This window comes from Cheilinus undulatus, linkage group 20 (genome assembly GCF_018320785.1).
Source record: "Cheilinus undulatus linkage group 20, ASM1832078v1, whole genome shotgun sequence".
Classification (NCBI taxonomy): Eukaryota; Metazoa; Chordata; class Actinopteri; order Labriformes; family Labridae; genus Cheilinus; species Cheilinus undulatus.
Window position 1 is genome coordinate 29,876,497 of NC_054884.1, and position 20,370 is coordinate 29,896,866.

Sequence of the window (20,370 nt, forward strand, 5' to 3'; positions counted from 1 at the left end):
AAATGTCAGTTTTTGATACATCTGCCACCCCAAAACAAAAGAAGAGTATAGAAAAATATATTTACGGTTTTCAGAGCATAAACAAATTGACAAAAACATCAGCAGCAACATGCCCCTGCAGAGACGGAAAATCTACCGAAGAGAAATCCAAATAAAAACGGCTGACAGCGAGGCCTATAGATGTCTCTCCTTCTCTCACACGTGGGCGTATCTTCTTGTCTAAGCTGTTACTGCGTGTCATGCATAGGCATACAGCAAGCAAGAATATAAACAGCAGAAAAAGTCGGCAGGCCCCCAGAGTGTAATCTGCTCCCGAAAGCCTTCAACCACTGCCACTCCACTGGAAGAGAGAGAGAGAGAGAGGGGGAGAGGGAGCACGCTTTGGGAGCGCAGACACTCGACACTGACTCATCTTGTGTGAGCCGAGTGGTGGCAGGGTGAAGAGGGGGGCGCGTTTGTGGTTAGTAGGGCAAGTTTAGCACTGCTCACGCCCTAAACTGACTGATTAGGAGAGACGTGAAGGCTACATCGATGGAGGCTTGGGTGGATTTCGTGCCCTATGGACGCTCCTTTGCAGCAGGAAGTGAATCTGCAAAACACAAAAGTCGAGCAGAGACAGGAACTTCAGATAAATATACTGTAAGGAGATTGAATAAATAGGAAAGCATGCCGCATAAAAGCACTTTAATTCATGGTCTTATTGTGCTAATGTGGACCAACATATCTGGAAAAAGTATTGGTCAAACACTTCAAATACACTGCATTTCTGTGTGCATCTTATCATCTTATTGTTTAAGATTTATATTGATTTGAACAGCATCTTACTCCATAGATTCTTAGTCCACTGCAGCTTGGTTTTTGTGCACCCACGACCTCAATTTCAGAGCTCTTCTCACCATTGCTTACTGTTGCTATGAAACACAATCCTGTGGTACTTCTGCATCCCTTATACTGACCATTAAGTATGTTCTGGATAGCTCTGTATGCTAAGTATTTGCTTTACTCAAGGAAAGCCTTACAAAGAAAAAGTAAAAGGATTCATTTCAGGTTTAGCAGCAGCTCCAAACCTTGCAATTGTACCTTCAAATGAAAAAAAAAAGAAGTCTGGGTGCAAGGGAGAGGATTAGCTTCATTGTTGTTGACAAAGTAGAAAAAGAAAGTTCCACACCATTTTTAGTTTCAGTTGAGGGGGAAGTAACACTCAAAAGTGTTGCAAAAGTTGAACTATTTTCAACTGAGACTTTCTTTGAAGAACACTGAAAATGCTGGAAATTCTGAACAAACTAAAAATACTGAAAATCACTGTCATTTGTCTCGGTTGCCATTGTCTGAGTTCATTGTTTGGAGGCTGTTATTGGAAAATAAGCTGTCTCACCAGAGTCCTTCTTCCAACCAAAAACATCATGATCATCATGATCATCATGATCATCATCATCATTCTATCAAATGATTCTCTCTTCTCTTCATGCTGGTGTTTTATTTATCCCTCTAACACCCCATCATCGTAACCTGACATGCCAGATCAACTGTTTCATATATGTATTGCATTGATATATTTCACATTCATCAAAGCATCTGGGAAGGTAAGACTTTAAAAAAATCTCGGAAGGTGATTGGACAATGTAACATTCATTATAGGGCAATCAAAGCCACAAGGCAAAATTCTGTAGTAGGCAAGCGCAGCTCTGGAGGTGACCTGAGCTCGGCAGGCAGGCGCTGCCATCGTTTATGAATGGTGGAGCTTGTTGGTGGAAAAAACTCATGCCAGAGCAGGTCAGAAGTGCAAAAACATCTTCTCCACCAAGAACAGCTTTCAGGGTGTTTTTTTTTTTTTTTGCTCCTTTCAATAATTATACAACAGCCACTATACTATCGCCACATCTCAGCTAATCGTTACATAGCTTACGGTACAACTAAACCCGTTTCATAACTATCTCAAACTCATGCTGAAGCAGGTTGGGAGAAGAGCAGACACATATTATCATGTAAAGCTTTCATTGCTGTCCTTTGCTCTTTATTTAACAAAGAAATTTGGTCCAGTTCTGGTAAAACTGCTGTTCTACTAGCTACATCTGAGCTAATCACTACACTGGTGTTAGCCATTACAATTAGCTTCCAGTACAACTGTATCCTGCCTGTAGCCACTGCCTTGTTCCTCTAAATCAGTGGTTCTTAACTGGTAGAGCCTGAAGACCCACCATCAACTCTTCATTGATAAACTGGGACCCAAATTTTTTGACTGATTAGATTTATTTGATGAAAAATAGTACAGTTTGGACCTCTTTAGTGCAAGACATGACAAATCAAAGAAACAAACATGTTTGGAATGACTTTCATGTACTTTTTGGCAGAACTTGTGCCCCCAGGAAAACCTTTACGACCCACTGAAAAGTGCTCTGTAACCCACTTTTAGGTCCCAACCCCCCAGTTGAGAACTGCTGTCCTAAATGACGCTGATTGCTCTGTTATCAGATCTAGTACCATTTTTTTCAGATTGGAGCTTTGTATAATGGATTTATCTGATGACGGACATGAAATCTGGCCAATCCATCTGCGCTGCAAGGTTATCATCACCGCCCCCATTGCCTATCACGGCAGAATTATCAGCTGTCAGCAGCTCACCCATCTGGTCTCTAAGAGCCTTCAAGTACCTCCATCAGTGTCTGGATTCCATGAGGGACTTATTCTGCTGCTGCTCAGAACAGAAACTCAATCATGAAATCTCCCAGTAGAGTCCAAGCACCAGGTGCCAAAGAACTTCTTGTGAGTTATATTCTCATTATATTTGTTTTGATAAGTTTTTATCCATTTGTCTCTCCTGACTGAAATAAAATATTTTATGACACACAGTTCAGAGTACCAGAAGTTGATGTTCTGTTTGTCTCAAAGCTCTCCTCCATGAACGCTCACCCAAAAATAAGTTCCAATATTCGCAAACACACATGCACACACTCTCATGCAACAGGAAGTGAGATTTACAATAACCCTATAAAAGAGGAGTGTAAAGACATTTCTGGAGTAAGGGGTATTAAAAAAATCATATGAAAACCTGCAGTAAATAGCAACAAGACAGCTGGCAGGCGCACACTGCTCTTAAAGGGTCAAAGTGCTGACGCTGCATTGAGTGATGTTACAGCTAAAACATGCCTACATACAATCAAAGCACATAATCCATACTCTTTGAATTCTGTGCCTTGGTTTTACTTGATTAAGATAGCAAAACATAGAAGGACATATCACTTAAGTTTTAGACCGGTAGTTCTCAACTGGTGGCAAGGGACCCAAAAGTGGGTCGCGGATCTCTTTCCAGTGGGTCGTGAATTGGCAAAAAGTCTTTAAAAGTGTGGACATGCAGTACATCCTTACATTTTCCAAAGGTTTACCAGTGATAACGAGACATTTTAGGTCTTTATACTCAAGGTTTCACCTTACTTATATTCTATGCCCCTATGATTTTTTTTCTGAAGACAATGAGGAAATTCCTTGAGAAAATACCAAATTTCCATGCTGTCTGAGAAAATTAAAAATAATAAAAGGTGCACTTATAATGATGCACAATTCAAACATGTTTGTTTTGTCCTTTCTCTTTGTTCATTTATGTTTTCTTCATTTAGGGTCTAAACTGCAACATTTTTATCAAAAATACTTGGCTATGATTAAATAATTTCAGGAATCTGAGTCTCTATTGGTCAACAAGGAGTTGGTGGTGGGTCCTGACTCCAGACCGGTTGAGAAGCACTGTTTTAGACAACATGTTTTATTCTTTAAAAACAGGGCACCAAAAATGTTAAAAACACAGAAAGAAAAGAAAATGTCTAAAATGCTTAAAATGTTGAACTGCTTTGGTGTTGTTTTGGAAATAAGCAGTTAGAGTTATAAAGAATAAATTGAGCATATAGCATTAGTTTAGGTGCAGCAACTCTCTGCAAGCTGCTCTTGCAACCCTCCTCCACCCCAGCTCCTCCTTTATCCTGCTTCTGACTTAATCAGTGTCATTCTGTTGTCATTGATGTCTGCTCTGCTCTGGGGTTTTTGCTGCTTCTCTCCCTGCCTCAGGCTTTCCTTATCGGCACGGGAAGAGAAGGAATGTGCTTTCCATGTAGTCTTGTGGAAGGGCAGGAGGATCCCAGAACAGCCAAACGTAAAGAAAGTAATCCTGACTAAATGATTATAACGAACATGGATCCTAAATTTCTTGCACTGACATTCTTTTTTCTTTGAAAAACCTGCTTTTGCTTTTATTCCTTCATCTGTCTTTCTGGTCACTCAAAAAGGTTAAATCAATAAAACAGTGATCCTAAAAAAAGCCTTAAAACACCAAGCTGGATAATTAATGACCTGCTACACAAGCACCCAAAGAGTCAGTACACTGTGTTATCTTCTCTGATTCATGTCTGTGTGTGGCCATTTAAAGCAGGTCAAGTGTTAAACTGGAATAACAATCTTCAGGAAGTTATACTGCAGATAACATCGAACGTCTCAGCTCCCATCTCTCCACGGCTCTCTGATCCAATTTGTAGAGCAAAGCTATCGAGACGGCAACACAGTGAGCGAGTTCAGCCCACCACTGGCACTGCTGTGGGCACACAGTGAAATACAGCAGGGCTAACAGGGCAGTGTTTGTACAAGGACTTGTTCACAGGCAATTTCCCATGGGAATAGGAGCAAATCCTGCCTGCAGCACTCTCAGTCTATACTAACTTATACTTATGTGAAAAGAAATATTTGCAGTTACTATAAAGGAGAGGATTAGCTATATATGCACTGAAATATTGTAACTATAAAGTGAGACTTCCAAATCTTAAGCCCATAGTTTTCTTTTAGGTACATAAAAGCATCTGGCTGACACTAAAAGAAATATACATGTAAAAGGGAAAAAAGGAAAGTAGTAGCTTGATTTGTGCACATTTCATTTCTTATAGTAGCATCTGGACAAAGCAGCTGTTCCAGCATGAATGTGACTCACACCAAATGAATGCATTTTGCTCTGATGTTGTCTCCCACTTAGATGTGATTTACTTCGTCTCCTAATCTCCTCTCATATATTCTGCCCCCGGCTTTTCACTCGCTGTCTCTCCTTCTGTTGTGCAGGATGGAAAAAAAAATCCCGCAAATAAATGGAACAGATTGCCTCGTCTCTTTGCAAACAAACAAACAAACACACCGCTCCTGTCTCTGGAAATATTTCAGCATTAGAGGGCAAATTAGACTCACGTGGTCAGCAGCCAGCGAGACTGCTTGGCCAGCCCCAGACAGGCCAGCAGGCAGATGATGAGGTCCACGATGAGGAGCAGCAGGTACATGAGCCACCTGAAAACACAGAATTCAACAGTTATTCATGAAGGACGGTTGGGAAAAGTAGGGGGATTTTATTAAACACAAACATGCATCTAATGTTGTATGTTGCTCTTAGACTTCTAAATACTGTTCAGTGTTGGTAGTGCCTTTCCAGATGTGCAAGCTGCCCACACCATAGGCACTAATGCCACCCCATCCCATCAGAGATGGAAGCTTTTGAACTGTGCCCTGATAACAAGCTGGATGGTCCCTCTCCCCTTTAGTTCACTGTGTCTGTGGTTTACAAATAGAATTTCAAATTTTGATTCAACTGACCACAGAACAGTTTTCCATTTTTACTCCATCCATTTTAAAGAGCTTTGGCCAAGAGAAGATGGTGGCGTTTCTGGATTGTGATCACATATGGCTTCTTTTTGCATGATACAGCTTTAACTTGCATTTGTGGATGGCAAACTGTGTTGAGACAATGATTTCTGGGCCCATGCTGGAATTTCCAGAACTGAATCATGACTGTTTCTATTGCAGTACTGCCTCAGTGTCTGAGGATCACAAGCATCCAATACTGACCTTCCACACTGGGATTTCTCCAGATTCTCTGACTCTTTTAATTATATTATATTCTGTAGATGGTGGGATATTCAGAGTCTTTGCAAACTTTAAATTGTGGAACATTTTTGGGGAATTGTTTCACAATTTGTAGATGCATTTTTGCACACAGTGTTGAACCTGAACATCTTTACTCTTTACTCTGCCTCTCTAAAATGCTCCTTTTATACCCAGTTTTGTTCCTGACTTGTTGCATATTAACCTAACCAGAAGCAAAATGCTTCCCCAGCTTTTTTTCATTAGTACCATTTACTTTTCCAGCTTTTTTTTTTTACTCCACTTTACTTTTTTAGATGTGCTGCGACCATCAAACTCGAAATGAGCTGATACTTTTTCATGAAATGGTAAAATATCTCAGTTTCATCATCTGACATGCTGTTTATGTTCTATAGTAGATCAAATATGCATTTATGAGATCTGGAAACCATTGCATTCTGTTTTTCATTTGCATTTTACACAGTGCCCCAACTTTTTTGGTATTAGGGTTGCAGAGGTCAGAGGCTTTAGTGGAAAGAGTTGGGATTTTTTTCATTTATCTCAGTGTTTGGTTTTGTAACTACAAAGATACCTTATTTGAGTAGTTTATGTTAGCTTTTTTATTTTACTGGACTGCATCTGATCATGTCATCCATTGGTTCCCAGCCTAGGGTCCCTAAGAGAGGCACCAAAGATCTCAGGGAGCGGGACCCTGTCTTCTCTGACATCGTCAAAATTAGATGTACATTTTTTTTCCAATAACAATAATAACTTAATTATGTATAAGCATCTTTAAAAACAATGGTGCTTTGACAACAAGCAGAATCAGAGTTAAGATAAAGCTTTATAGCACAAACAGAAGAACACAATAAGAAAGACAAAACTTCATCATAATCATCCCAGTAGACACATTATAAAACCTGAAAACATGTCAAGTAAGACATCATAAAAACCCAGATATATAAAAATCCAAAATAAAATTAAAGATAGAGAATAAAAACCCAAATTAACCTAGACGAGTCCAGGAAACACAGGAACCCAACTATGAAAAAAGAGACCCAACAACCAGACATGTAATAGCGTCTAAAACATTAGGAAGAGTGAAAAGAATAGAAGTCCAAACAATATGAATAGAATAAAAACAAAATCCTTGTTGAAAAGATAATATATTATAAGACACAAGTGTCAAACTCAAGGCCAGGGGGGGTTGTGGAACAGTTAAATCCGGTCCCAAAGACGATCTCATATTTCTGTCATAATCAGCCCAACAGCCCGAGGTCTACAGATTTCCTCAAGTATAAAAATGTGAACTTATCCTTGATGATTTAAGATATCCTTGTTAAGTCACAAAATCTGAAAAAGTAAGTAAGAATTATTTAGATAAGTCATGAATGTGGGAGAATAAATTAATTTATGCTTTAATTTAACCTTTTCAATTTAGCATCTCACAATTAGGATTCAAACTTAGGATTTTGACTTTTAATTTCATACTTTGAGCATTTCAACTCATATCTTTGACTTCTCATATAATATTTTGAGCTTTAAGATTCATAACTCTAATTTTCAAGTAATACTTGGATCTTTTTAACCAATTATTTTGTATTTTACCTCATATTTTCAACTCCAAACTTTGACTTCATGGTCACATAGTTTGACCTTTAAGACTCACAGTGTAATATTTTGAATTTTTATTTCATTTTTTTTTTTTACCTTTTAAACTCATGATCTTGTCTTCTTTCTAATATATATGCCATTAAAACACATTATTTTTCAATTTAAATTTCATGTTTTGACCTTTTTCAACTACAAATTTTATCTTTCTCATATTGTGGGCCTTTAAACTTATCTTTTTAACTTTTTAAATGCCAAATTGTTTACCATCGGTGCTAAAGTTTGTTTTTTTCCCCCCCACATTTTATTACCGGTGAAACAAGGTTGACAGTTTATGGATAAAAAAGTGACCCTGTTAGGCCCTCAGGTTAGTCCTGAATCCAGAATCTGGCCCCTGTTGTGATTGAGTTTGTTACCCCTGCTACAAGATTTTTAAAAAATAAGAGAATCTGTTAATTTTAAGTTTTTACTTTAATATGTAAGTCTTTAAAACCCTAAATTTTTAAGTGTGAAGCAAAAAAATTACAAGAAGCCAAACAGAAAATAGTGATTGGATTTTTTTTAATCTAAGTTTTTGTTCATGTACATTTACAACTTTTAAAATCAAAAATGTTTTTTCCCTTTGTAAATTAGTTACTTTATAAACTAGAGATTTTTTTTTAGGTTTTTCTTGAAAATTATCAAATCCTCTTTATTATTATTATTATTATTATTAATATTTTTTTAATTTTTTTTTACAGGAGTGGCCCTGATACAACATCATAATAACAGATGGTTTATACACAGATTTTTGTCAAGAACGAGTGTATGTAGGTCTATTATGTTGGGATTTTGCCAATCAAAACAATTAAAACTGATGTGGAAGGTTGGAAGCGCTGATATACCCCATTCCTCAGAGCTGTGTTTTTACTCAGCAGATTGTCTGAAACTGGATAGAAACATGAACCCCGCTCTTGTCCACAACCAAAAAGCTATTGTTTCTAAACTCAGCATTTTGAATGGAATTTCTCACTACTGTGATTGTAACCTTTGAGTTATGTGCCACGCGAGAAGAAAACTTGACAGGAAAAGCCACACAGAAGGATTAGGCTTAGTTACAAAACTGAGTGGAGTCTTAGAGTAATGGGAAATATCCTGAGCTGGAATTGAACAGAATTTGAGACCTTTAAGCTCTTCGACTTGAGAAATATCATTAAAAGAAAACAAGCTGGAGCGAGAAACTCGAGGGGAAGAGTGTCCCACTTCTTTTCACCTTGAACCAAAGGTGCTGTCATCTGTCATGCATGCGTGCATGTTATTGTTGCTCGGGGGTGCGCTCCTGTCCAGTATCAGTGCGTCCATCTGTTATGTGAGTGGTGGTCAGTCTGTGACAGGACAAAGAGAGCCTGTCCAGATGGCTGATAATGAATAGACAGATCCTATTGGCTGAAGGTTTTCTGTTGTTAAAAAAGAAGCATGTGGCCAGTTATAGCACCTTTAAACTCTGAAATACTGATCTACTTTCATGAATGCTGCTCCATTTTTGTCCTTTTTAAAACTGTTTCCGTACTTGTCCATCCAGCTGTTTTTCATCACTCTTTATCTTCTTCCACATTACTTCCTCAACTACTGCATGCGTCTTCCTCTTTTATTCTCCTCCTCTGCTTTCTTCTCTCTCTTTCATCTCCCTCCCTTCGGTCTCTTTGCCTTCGGCCCCCTTTTCCCTGCCTCTCCTCTCCTCCCCCTCACCACCATCACCACCTCCTTGCTGTTTCATCTTTCCCCCTCTTGGCGGGGTCTGGTACAAGAAGCAGGGGCATCAACATGCACACGGAGGCTCTGGGGTGACACCGCCACCGTGTTTGTCTGTGTTATCTTAATCCAATTAAAGTCAAAGTGAGTGCAGAATAGAGACATGTAGAGATGAAGAGCGGTGGATTTATGCATAATAGAGAAGTACATGTCCTCAAGAGCTTGTATCTGTGATAGCAGAGAGCTGCTCCTAATGGGCTGGCTGCAGTTAAAGAGTTGGTAATGATACTTTGTCACCCTCCTCAAAGAGAGGTCTGAGGTCACTGTCACCCATGAGAAGCAGAAATTAAATTTAACTCTGAATTTTAAAATAATTAAGTATTCTGTGAGGATAACAATATGAAAAGAGACTGTTTTTTTTAATTCATGCACTTCTATGGTAGTGCGGTTTGCAGCTTCTTCAAAAACCTAAAATCAGATCTCAAAGGTAGTTTATTCCAAAGTTAAAGTAAAAAGGCAGAAAATGCTAATTTACCCTTGGAATCTAATCGAAACAGACAAACTGCAAGAGTAAAACTCTGACTAGAGAATCTAAAACCCAATCCAGATCTGTTAAAGAACCCATTTAAGTGGCTTTAATACAGAGTTAAGACATGACCGATGTTAGCATTAAAAACTGAGAAAATATGGTGCGCTGGTGGTCGAGTGGTTAAGGCGCATGCCATATACGCAGGCGACCTGGGTTCGAATCCGGCCCGTGGCACTATTTCCTGCATGTGTCTCCCCGCTCTCTCCCCTGTTTCCAACTCTATCCACTGTCCTATCAAATAAAGGCAAAAAGGCCAAAAATAAAATCTAAAAAAAAAAAAAAAACTGAGAAAATATGACTCAAGAGTGATTTTTGACCCAAGAATTTGGAATATTAGGGACCATAACAACCCGGATATTAGAGGCAAATATGGTTGTTATATCATGTAACAATGAAGACTGGGAATCACTGAGCAAAAATGCAAAAAAAAAAAAAAAAAAAAGACTTTTCCGGTGTATTTTGCACCCATTTTTTCACCAAAACCACCCTATAAAAGTCCTACAAAGGCTGATTTCTGAATTGGTGCAACATTCAACATTAATAAAGTGGATTTTAAATACCTAACTGCATATGTCGAAGAGCAACAACTTTCCAAAAAAAAAAGTCCCATTAGACCCCCTTTAGGTTTGTTATCAGCTCTGTGTTCACACTGATTGATGTCACTTATTTCAGCTTGTTTGTGGTTTATTCAAACATGTTTCAGCACTTTTTTCCACGTGAACTCCTCCCACTCCAACCATTACACCTGCAGCCTCACTGTAAAACCAAGCAAGTTAAAAATACCAACTTTTTTGTAGAAACTCGTTATGTCGAAGTTTTTAAGTAGTGGAAATACATTATTTTAATAATACCGATGAGCTAATAAAACTCAAAACATTGGAGGCAACTAATGCCATTAAAATATATATATATATATATATATATATATATATATATATATATATATATATATACTCACTGCAAAATAACAATTTGTAGCAGGTACTTATCCATTTTAACTTTTATCAACTCAACCTCAGCAGTACATTTATGCTGGGTTAGCGTTTAACTACACTGTGGAAACTCACCTGCACTTAAAAGTTCTGCTTAAATCCAACTCAAAATAACATTTCTAAATACTTTTTGTAAAGTTACATGTTCTTCATCCACTGCAATTTTCCCGTATTTCTATAACATGTCTTACTCCTGAACACATATGCCACACAAGGTAGAACAACTTCCATCATGTTTAGTATACCATTCATGGTGTATTGTGCTTGTTCCTCGGACTTGTCTAACTGAGTCAGTAACTTCACTCATGGTGCAAAAGTGTCTAATGCCCAAAAACATTCTGGGAAAACTGCAGATTAAGGGATGATTGTCAAATAATTTGAGCACGATGACAAAAACACTGAAAGTGACTGAGTATTGTTTATTTAAAACTTCAGATGTGTTCTATCAACTCAGAAAAACAGAGGTGAAATAGCTGTTTTTGATTTTCTAAGTTAACACAACTCATTTTTTTTTTTTTTTTTCATTTTTTTTTAACTGTTCAGTCTCAAAGTGAGAGACTGCCAGGTGCTTTGGATCCAGAAAGTTTACTTCTACAGAGTTCAGTACATCTTCCTTTTAATGTTTGAGTTGGTACCCACTGGGATGGCCTTGTCTAAGTGAGTCAGCAACTTCACTCACAGTCAAAATCAAAATCAAAATAGTTTTTTTTTTTTTAAGTTAACATACCTTATCTTTTTTTTTTAACAATCTTCAACTGTCTGGTCTTGCAGCGCATGTGGAGCCCCATGCACTAGGATGTTATATGTAGAGGCACAATGGTGGAGTTTTGTCACAAGAGTACAAATCAAGGAGAAACAGAATTTCCAGTTCAATGTAAGACTTAAGTGGGTGTTCCTTTTACAGTTTTTTTTTTCGATTGCTTAAACACGATTTTGAAAACAGGGCCCATTTTGTTAAAACACTACACACAGTTCACACAACCACACACACACACAAGTAGCAGAACACCTCAGATTGTTGCAAAATGAAACACTCTTGTAAAAACTATACACTAATTTATAAAAAACACATTTTGTTACCATATGAAACACACACGTTTCATGTGACTTAATTCTGTTTGAACCAGTTACACACTGCTGTTGCTAACCTAAAACAATTTTAACAATTCTACTTCTCACTGATTGGAGTACTGTAAGTGAAGTACACCGAGAAAGTGCAGATATACAATAAAATCACCAAACACGACACAAGAACAATGCAGCAGACTGCTGAAAATATAATTTATTTCTCTCCCTATACCCAAAAAAGTCAACATGGAGAATCACAACAATGATGTCACAGTTTTCATGCTACTTCAGTCGTGGCAACACTGTAAGCTCAGCAAATATCAGACAAACACGAAATACTGTATCCAGCACAGGTTACAATTACAGTAAAAAGAAAAAAAATCTGAAAAAAAATAAATAAATAAAAATACAGATCAGAAAATACTAGACATTATCTCTTCGCCTAGCTGGATCTGGCCAGAGAGTTTCATCAACATCACAGGTGATATCCTCATTGACAAGACAATGTGGGAAGAACCGTCTTGAATGTCGAATCCATCCGTGCACAGCTGCGGCGTTGATTTGGTCACAGGCCTCCTCCACGGCCTGAATGAGGGCTACCTGAGCCTGGGGCCGGAGAACGTAAACCCTCCACTGACATGCCGAGAAAAACTCTTCGATTGGGTTTAGATGTTTTTGATGAATTTGGTCCTCTTCTTCTTTGAGCATGTTCTCTTTTTGCTTCAGGTCTTCCTCTTTCTCCTCCTCCATGGATTCCCCCTCTCACCCTCACTCTTCTTCTTCTGACTCCTTCCATTTTGGCTGAAGACAGGTGAACTCACCTGCTGCATTTTTATTGTGCTTAAACCTGATTGGTGTGTCAATTAAGCAATCGTGTGTTTGCGCACCTGATGGCTGTGTGTGGTAATTTGTCAGTCAGTGCTTTGGAATTGCAAGGAAGTGACATCATGATATACTTCTGTGTCTAATGTATACAAGTGTGTTTAGTGTTTTGCAAATCACTGTGTGTACTGTTTTGCATAAAGTGTGAGGCTGATATTGTGCTGATAGTGGTGCAAATCTGGGCCAAGGTTTTGCTCCTTGAGTGTAAGGTTTTGATAATTGTGCAATACTTTTGATTTTAGTGTTTATGCAGTCGAAAAAAAACTGTAAATGAATCACAAAATATTGAGACATTTTAAGAAATGCGGCACAAGAACACGTGATTTTTTTTTGTTTGTTTCCATCCACTACTGATATGCAGGCATAAGAAAACAACAAGTCAAACAAAACAAGAACTTGGCACTACTTATGAAAAATAAAATAAATAAATAAATAAATTACACAGGCACTTGTTAGGCTTGGTTGGTAGAGTAGGCGCTCATCTGATGAGGCTGCAGCCCTCAATGCTGATCTCAGGATCTAGTCTTGGCTCTTGTTTAGTGCATATCTTCCCCTGCTTTCTCTCCCTGTTGCAAAATGTTTGCAATTTTTTTTTAGAAATTTTACATAAGAAATTGTGAATTTATATGGTTTCCTTCCGCTAATGTTATAGTAGTATGAAGAGTCTGCTGCCTTTGACACAATAAACCACCAAATCCTCCTCTCCACACTCTCTTCACTTGGTATCTCAGGATCTGCCCTACAGTGGTTTAAGTCCTACCTCACAGGGAGATCTTTTAGAGTATCATGGAAGGGAGGAGTGTCTAAACTGCATGGCTTATCAACAGGGGTGCCTCAAGGGTCTGTGCTTGGTCCCCTACTTTTCTCAATATACACCACCTCACTTGGTGCAATCATCCGCTCCCATGGCTTTTCTTATCACTGCTATGCAGACGACACACAGCTATTCCTGTCCTTTCCACCAGATGACACAACTGTCTCAGCTCGGATCTCATCCTGCCTTGCTGATATTTCTAAATGGATGAGGGAACGTCACCTTCAGCTCAACCTGCCCAAAACGGAGCTCATTATCATCCCAGCCAGTCCCACTATGGAACCGCAGATCAGTATCCAGCTTGGATCAAATAATCTCTTGCCCACTAAGTCAGCCCGGAATCTGGGTGTCATGATTGATGACCAGCTAACCTTCAAGCTCCATGTGGCCTCGATTGCTCGGTCCTGCCGTTTCGCCCTCTACAACATCAAGAGGATCAGACCCTACTTGACTGAGCATGCTACACAACTCCTGGTACAGGCTCTTATAATATCACGTATTGACTACTGTAACTCATTACTGGCAGGCCTACCTGCATGCACAGTTATACCTCTGCAGTTGATCCAGAACGCAGCAGCACGTCTGGTCTTCAACCAACCCAAGAGAGCTCATGTCACGCCTCTTTTAATCTCTCTACACTGGCTTCCAGTTGCAGCTTGCATTAAATTCAAAACTCTAATCATTGCTTACAAAGCAGTAACTAAAACTGCTCCTGTTTACCTGGAGTCCCTCATCCAGGTCTACACCCCTTCTCGCCCACTACGCTCAGCCAGCGAAAGGCGCCTGGTACTTCCAGCACATCATGCTCCTAAGTCACTAGCTCGACTCTTCTCCTCTGTTGTCCCTAAATGGTGGAATGAATTACCCAACTCCATTCGATCTACAGACTCCCTGTCTACTTTCAAGAGAAGGCTAAAGACCCAGCTCTTCAGAGAACACTTTGCACTTAGCTAGGCAATTCTCTACTGTTGTCCCCAGTAGTAGATTGAGTCTCAGCCAGACTATTCTCCACTGCTGCCCCCAGTGGTTGAATGAGTTTCCCAACTATAGTTAGCTCGCACTGTCCTGCTCTACTTCTGGGATTTCTTTGCCCAGCTCTTTGGGAATGATCCAGCACTTGGTACTTGGTAAATAGTTGTTGTGAAGTCTAATGAATGGCAATTAGTGATCCCACATTTTCCTTGATTCACTGTTGCTGTCTAATAACAAAAAAAAAACATAAAAACAAAAAAACAAAAACAAAAACAAAAACAAAAAAAAAACCACATAAACAACGTATATTTTAGGTACTCTGCCTTAAACTCTACACGGCAGCACTTGCATCCAATTGGACCTGAAGCACTTGATGGCACTTACTGATGTTGTTTCTTCTTGTCTAGATCATTGCTTGTGTTGTTCTTGCTCTCAAATGTACGTCGCTTTGGAGAAAAGCGTCTGCTAAATGACATTGTAACATTGTAACAAGTCAACAAATCAAGCAGTTAGAGTTTAAGTAACAGCCCTGAGTCCCTTACTTAGCATGCTAATTCACAATCATAATTATTTATTTATTCCCTGTTTCCACTGCAAAATGTCACAATCATCTTTCATCATTATGCAAACTTTTCCAACTCTTCTAAACATATTCCTTTGGCAATATTATGAAGTTTTTAAATTTTTAGTGCTTTTAGGAAACTCTTTTAAATTTACAAAATAAAACGTGCATAAAAACCATAGTGGACTGAACTGCCACTATTTTTTGGTCAAAAAAATGTTAAAAGAAAAGAAAATTGACTGAATACATAAATGAATTTCAGTCCTAAAGACGGCTGGTAATACTGATGGAGAGGTGTAGGAGGATGAGAGGCAGTGAGCTGAGGCCCATTGGAGATATGGCCAAAGAAAATTTATCTACTAATCCCACTAACTGTGCTTTCTGAATGTCCATGAAAAATCTTTCCCATTAGCGAAAAGGTGAATACATGTGGGCTGAATAGGGTGGAACAGTCCACAGAGGTCTCAGGGTCATGGATAGGAACAAACTTGGTTCAACAGAATAAAACTACACAAAAATTATCAATGATGACTAATTCTAGGTTTTTCAAATCATGTTAAAGGAGAAACAGTTTTCACTACTGTGTTCTTGTGTCACATCTAGTGTCAGCAAGAATTACCTGTGCTAGTTTGTTATTACCCGCCTTATCAAATCATAAATGAACTGTGATTAACCACCCTTTTAGGAAAGCTGAGTTCAATTCCACTAGCCAGACCTGTTGACTCAAGAACTCCCTGAAACAGAGCCTGTCTGACAAAGTGAAGTGTTCTAAAAGATCTCAAAATCCAACACATCATGCTGCGATTTAAAAAAAATCAAGAACACATGAGAAAAAAAAAACACTGAAATCTATCAGTCATTTCTATGGCTTTAGGACATCATGGTGAGAGCCATTATCCACAAATAGGGAAAACTTGGGGAAGTGGTGAACCTTCCTGCAAGTGGCCTAACTGCCAAAATTACCACACAGAGGCTGACTTTACTATCAGGCAAAGCTAGGCAACTGCCCATACTTTTAGGGACACCCTTGGACACATGACTAATTTATCCCTTTCTCCTCTAATAGCCTGTATTCTGGTCATTTAAAATTTTAAGGGGTTGACACATTCATTAAAAGCCCAAAATATCAAGTAAACTTGGTCACATTATAGTGGCCTTCACTGTCATAACAGTGGTTTAAAAAATAAATGCAGATATTTGTGTGAGGTATGATTTTAATTCAGTTTTTAATTAAAAAAAATAAAAAACTTAAAAACAAGCATATGCTGTAACAAATACTTTATAATATATTTTATAAAAACATTTAAACAAATAAAATATATTAAGACGCTTTTTGAGAGGTTTCTGTTGATAAAACATGACCAAGAAAGAAGAGAAAATCAAAAATGAAATGATTGTTTTTCGAGTAAATTATCATTTGTCATTGAAATAAACATGTAAATTTCATATTATATTGCTCTGATGTCATTTGGTTACCTGATGTTCATTTAGAGTCTTCAAATGGACATTTTGAAATATGCCAGGACATTTCTGTACTAAAAAAACATTACCAAATGATCATTTTTGGTTGTATTTTACATTTAGCTACAAGTAGGACTTTCTTTGATAAATAAAAAGTTAAAGGGGACATATTATGCAAAAATAACTTTTTCAGGCTTTCCTAACAAAATATGTGCCCCAGGCCTGTCCACAATCCCCTCAAGTACAAGAAAAATCCATTCCCTCACCCTTTATTTCTCCACCTTTCAGAAAATGTGTGCTGAAACAAGCCATTCTCAGATTTTCCCCTCATGATGTCATGGGGGAGTTAGCCCCGGCCCCAGGTCCGATTGGCTCTCCCCGCTTGGAAGAAAGTTCTGCCCTCCTCTCCTGATCCTCCTCTCAGCTGATCAGGAGAGCCACATCCATTAAGCTGCATCTATTTCCTGAGAGGGGCGGAGTCAGGGGCGGGGTCAGACAGCTCAGTATAATTCAAAGCCACAGACACAGAAACAGCTTGTTCTGAGCAGGGCTGAAACGGAGGGGATTTTAGACATGCAAAAATCCAATACTGGAGTGATTTTTCAGCAACAGACTTCACAGGCATGTTTTAAAGACCTCTGAGACAAGTATAAACTTGTCTTAAAAATATGTCCCCTTGAAAAGGAGGAGAACAACTGATGTGGAGGGCCTCATGTCTATGTTCACCTAGGGCCCCAAAATTGCTAAATCCATCACTGTTACCACAAATAAGTGGGAGAAACTGAAAGATGTTCTAACAAAAGCTCAGATTTCAGTAGGTTGAGATAGGCAGCATTCAAACTCTGACATATAAACACTTATGGTCCGATCATAAACCCCCAACAATGCAATCTGGTCTCTTTTATTTTTCACCTGCCACAATTGTCATTTTCACAGCTAGCACGTGGGTTGTATAAATAGCAAGCAATCTATGCTCACGTCAGCACCCATGGGTGTGCGCCACATCATGAGCAAAATGTAGTCAGACACGCCTCAAATCACTTGGTGCCACACGTTTTAGACACCGTGCTTTACACCGCCTGTAGAGCCTGTAGACTTTGATAGATTGGATGGAAACCATGCACACACAAACACATAAGCTGTATATTAGAGGGTGACAAGTGATAACAAGTCCATTAACAGCTTCCAATATCAGTCTGTCTGCTCCCTGTCTGCCTGCTTCATTAGTGCTGAGCTATGAGGTATTGAATTATCGGCAGCGCAGAGGTGTCACTTTACAGATCAATACAGACCAAGTCTGTTAGGGAAGACTCAGAAATACAAGCCAGTCCTGAAGGAGGATGGGGAATGATTGGCAAGGGGCCTCTTGTTGCTCTAAGAATAGGAGCAATGAGACACTTGTCAACATTATATAGTAGTTAAGACTTTTCAGTGGAGTGCAGTGATTGCTGGTGATTTAACAGGATTGTTCTTCATTCCATGTGTGTGGACATGGATGATACCCACATGCAACCACATCAAATCCATCCCATCCTTTTGAATATCATGTGATATATTCAGGTCATTAAGTGCAGAATTTTAACAACCTACTCATGAATTATCTGCTAAATTATGTGTTTAATTGCTGAATTGTTCAGTGACTGCAGCTGCAGAACAGACATAATACTGAAGGCTTAATCTTGCATATCTAACTAGTAAACATATCAGTTTCTTTGTACTTTAATTTGTATGAGTCATTATCATACCATTTAGCAGTCCTTGTTTGTCTGCCTCAACATTTCTCCATTCTAGATGGCTCTGCATGGCAATGCATCCTGTTCCCATGATATAAATAACGCTGCTTATAAGAATGCTCTCCTCTGATTTGCATTTTGAAATGCTTGTGTACATTTTTGCCTCCCACAGAATTGTGGATGCTCCACATCTTTGAAAATATCCATGGCAACAGCACACAAAATTCAAATTATGAAGTTTTTCCTCTCAGCTTTCGCTTGGTTCCACTCAACAAAAAGACCCAGTATTGACGTATTAACCCCACAAGCTCCACACACGTGTGTGCTCTCGTCCTCACCTGTAGTATTCTACTTGTGCCGTTTGATCGGCGATGGCTGCCAGGTCCACTTTAGCGTTCTCCCAGTCGGGCAGTCCCAGCAGCTGTTTGATCACGTTGTCCGCCATCTGCTGCATGAACTGAAGGGTCTGCACGTAGTCGCCTCGCGTGGCGAAGATCTCGTCCAACCTTGCGAGGTGCATCTGCAGGCCGCTCTTCATGCTGCCCATGGTTCCGGTCACCTGGAGGTCAGCGGAGGAGAGGAGGAGATGGTTGGGATGAATGTGCAACAGAGAGGCAGGTAAGACCAGAATATCAACAGCAAGAGTCAGAGTACCAGTTTGGATTTATCCAAGAAAATAAAGCAGGATACGTATAGGTGATAATCAGACTACATGATTTTTATTTTTTTGTTCATCTATTTCTTGTATTTTGTGATAGCTTTGCTGATAATGGTGGACGTATTAAAGGTGCACTTGTACCACTGGTTTATTTACACATCAATTTACTTAATTATTTATTGTGCATGTTAATAAAGGCTAGGTTTATTGCAGGGTTACATCCTGTAACATGGTGCAAATCTAAATGAACAACAACCCCAATTCCAAAAAAGTTGTGGCAGTGTGTACAGTGTAAATAAGAACAGAATAAAATGATTTACAGATCTCATAAACCCATATTTTATTCACAATATAACATAAAAACATATCAGATGTTGATTCTGAGATGATAATTTAACCAATTAATAAAAAAAATAGTTCATTTTGAGTTTGATGTCTAGCACAGTGGTTAAACCTTAATAGTAAGCACTCTTGTAAAAAAAAAAAAAAACATCTTTTTATCCATTTGTGCTGTAGTATTCAGTCTTCTTAAACATGTAAATCCATTTTCTTATAAACAAAATTAAAATGGGTTAAAAATGGCAAAAATTGGAGGAAAAGGTGGTGAAATTGGTATTTTAAAAGCAACAGAAATTGATAAGATGTGGCAAAAATTAGGTAAGTGGAAAAAAAGGGCAAAAATCTTGGTGAAATGGGATTAAAAAGTGGGGAAAACTGGTTTAAATGGGCAAAAATAGGTTAACTAAGGAAGAAAAATAAGCAGAAATTGGTTAAACTTGCAAAAATGGACATAACAAATAGTGAAATGTGGTTAAAATCGGCATAAAAAGTGCTAAGTGTCAAAAATGTCTTAAAATTGGTGGGAAAAAAGGGATGAAAATGTTTTAAAACTTGGCAAAATTGGTGGAAAGTGTCAAAGTGGGTGAAAAGAGGCCAAAATTTGTTTCAAATTGTGTAAAACTGATGAGAAGTGACAAATAATAGTGGCAAAATGGGTGGGAAAAGTGTTAAAAAAGTGGCCCGAATCAATATATTGTTTTTACTTTTTGAAGATTTTTTGATTTCTCTGAATTTAGAACAAATTTAAACAAATGACCATGTTTTTATTTGACATTTAACTAATTCTATTTATTTTCAATATAGAATCTGAAATCAATAAAAACATTTTTGTTATCATTTTAGTTTTTTAAGGCATCTGGTGACCCCCTCTCATTCCTCTTCCAAAGTTGTCACATTTTTGTCTTATGTAGGATTTTAGCTGCTCATCGGTCCTGGGTCTTCTGGACTGCAGAGAGGCCAGTTCAGCACATGAGCTCTTCTACTGTGAAGCCAGGCTGTTGTGATGGATGTCATTTAGCAATGTCTTGCTGAGATTTGCAAGGCCTTCCCTGAAAGAGATTACATCTGGATAGGAGCA

The 20,370-nt window shown here is 38.5% G+C and overlaps 1 protein-coding gene across 1 annotated transcript in view; it reads right to left on the reverse strand.

The window, feature by feature from the left end:
- Positions 1 to 20,370, reverse strand: part of ttyh2 (tweety family member 2) — a 147,336-nt gene that overhangs the window by 44,160 nt on the left and 82,806 nt on the right. Inside the window, exons 4-5 of the mRNA XM_041816577.1 lie at positions 18,634 to 18,854; positions 5,215 to 5,310 (exon numbers count right to left, since the gene is read on the reverse strand). Of these exons, the coding sequence (XP_041672511.1) occupies positions 5,215 to 5,310; positions 18,634 to 18,854 (317 nt within the window). The remainder of the gene's footprint in view (positions 1 to 5,214; positions 5,311 to 18,633; positions 18,855 to 20,370) is intronic.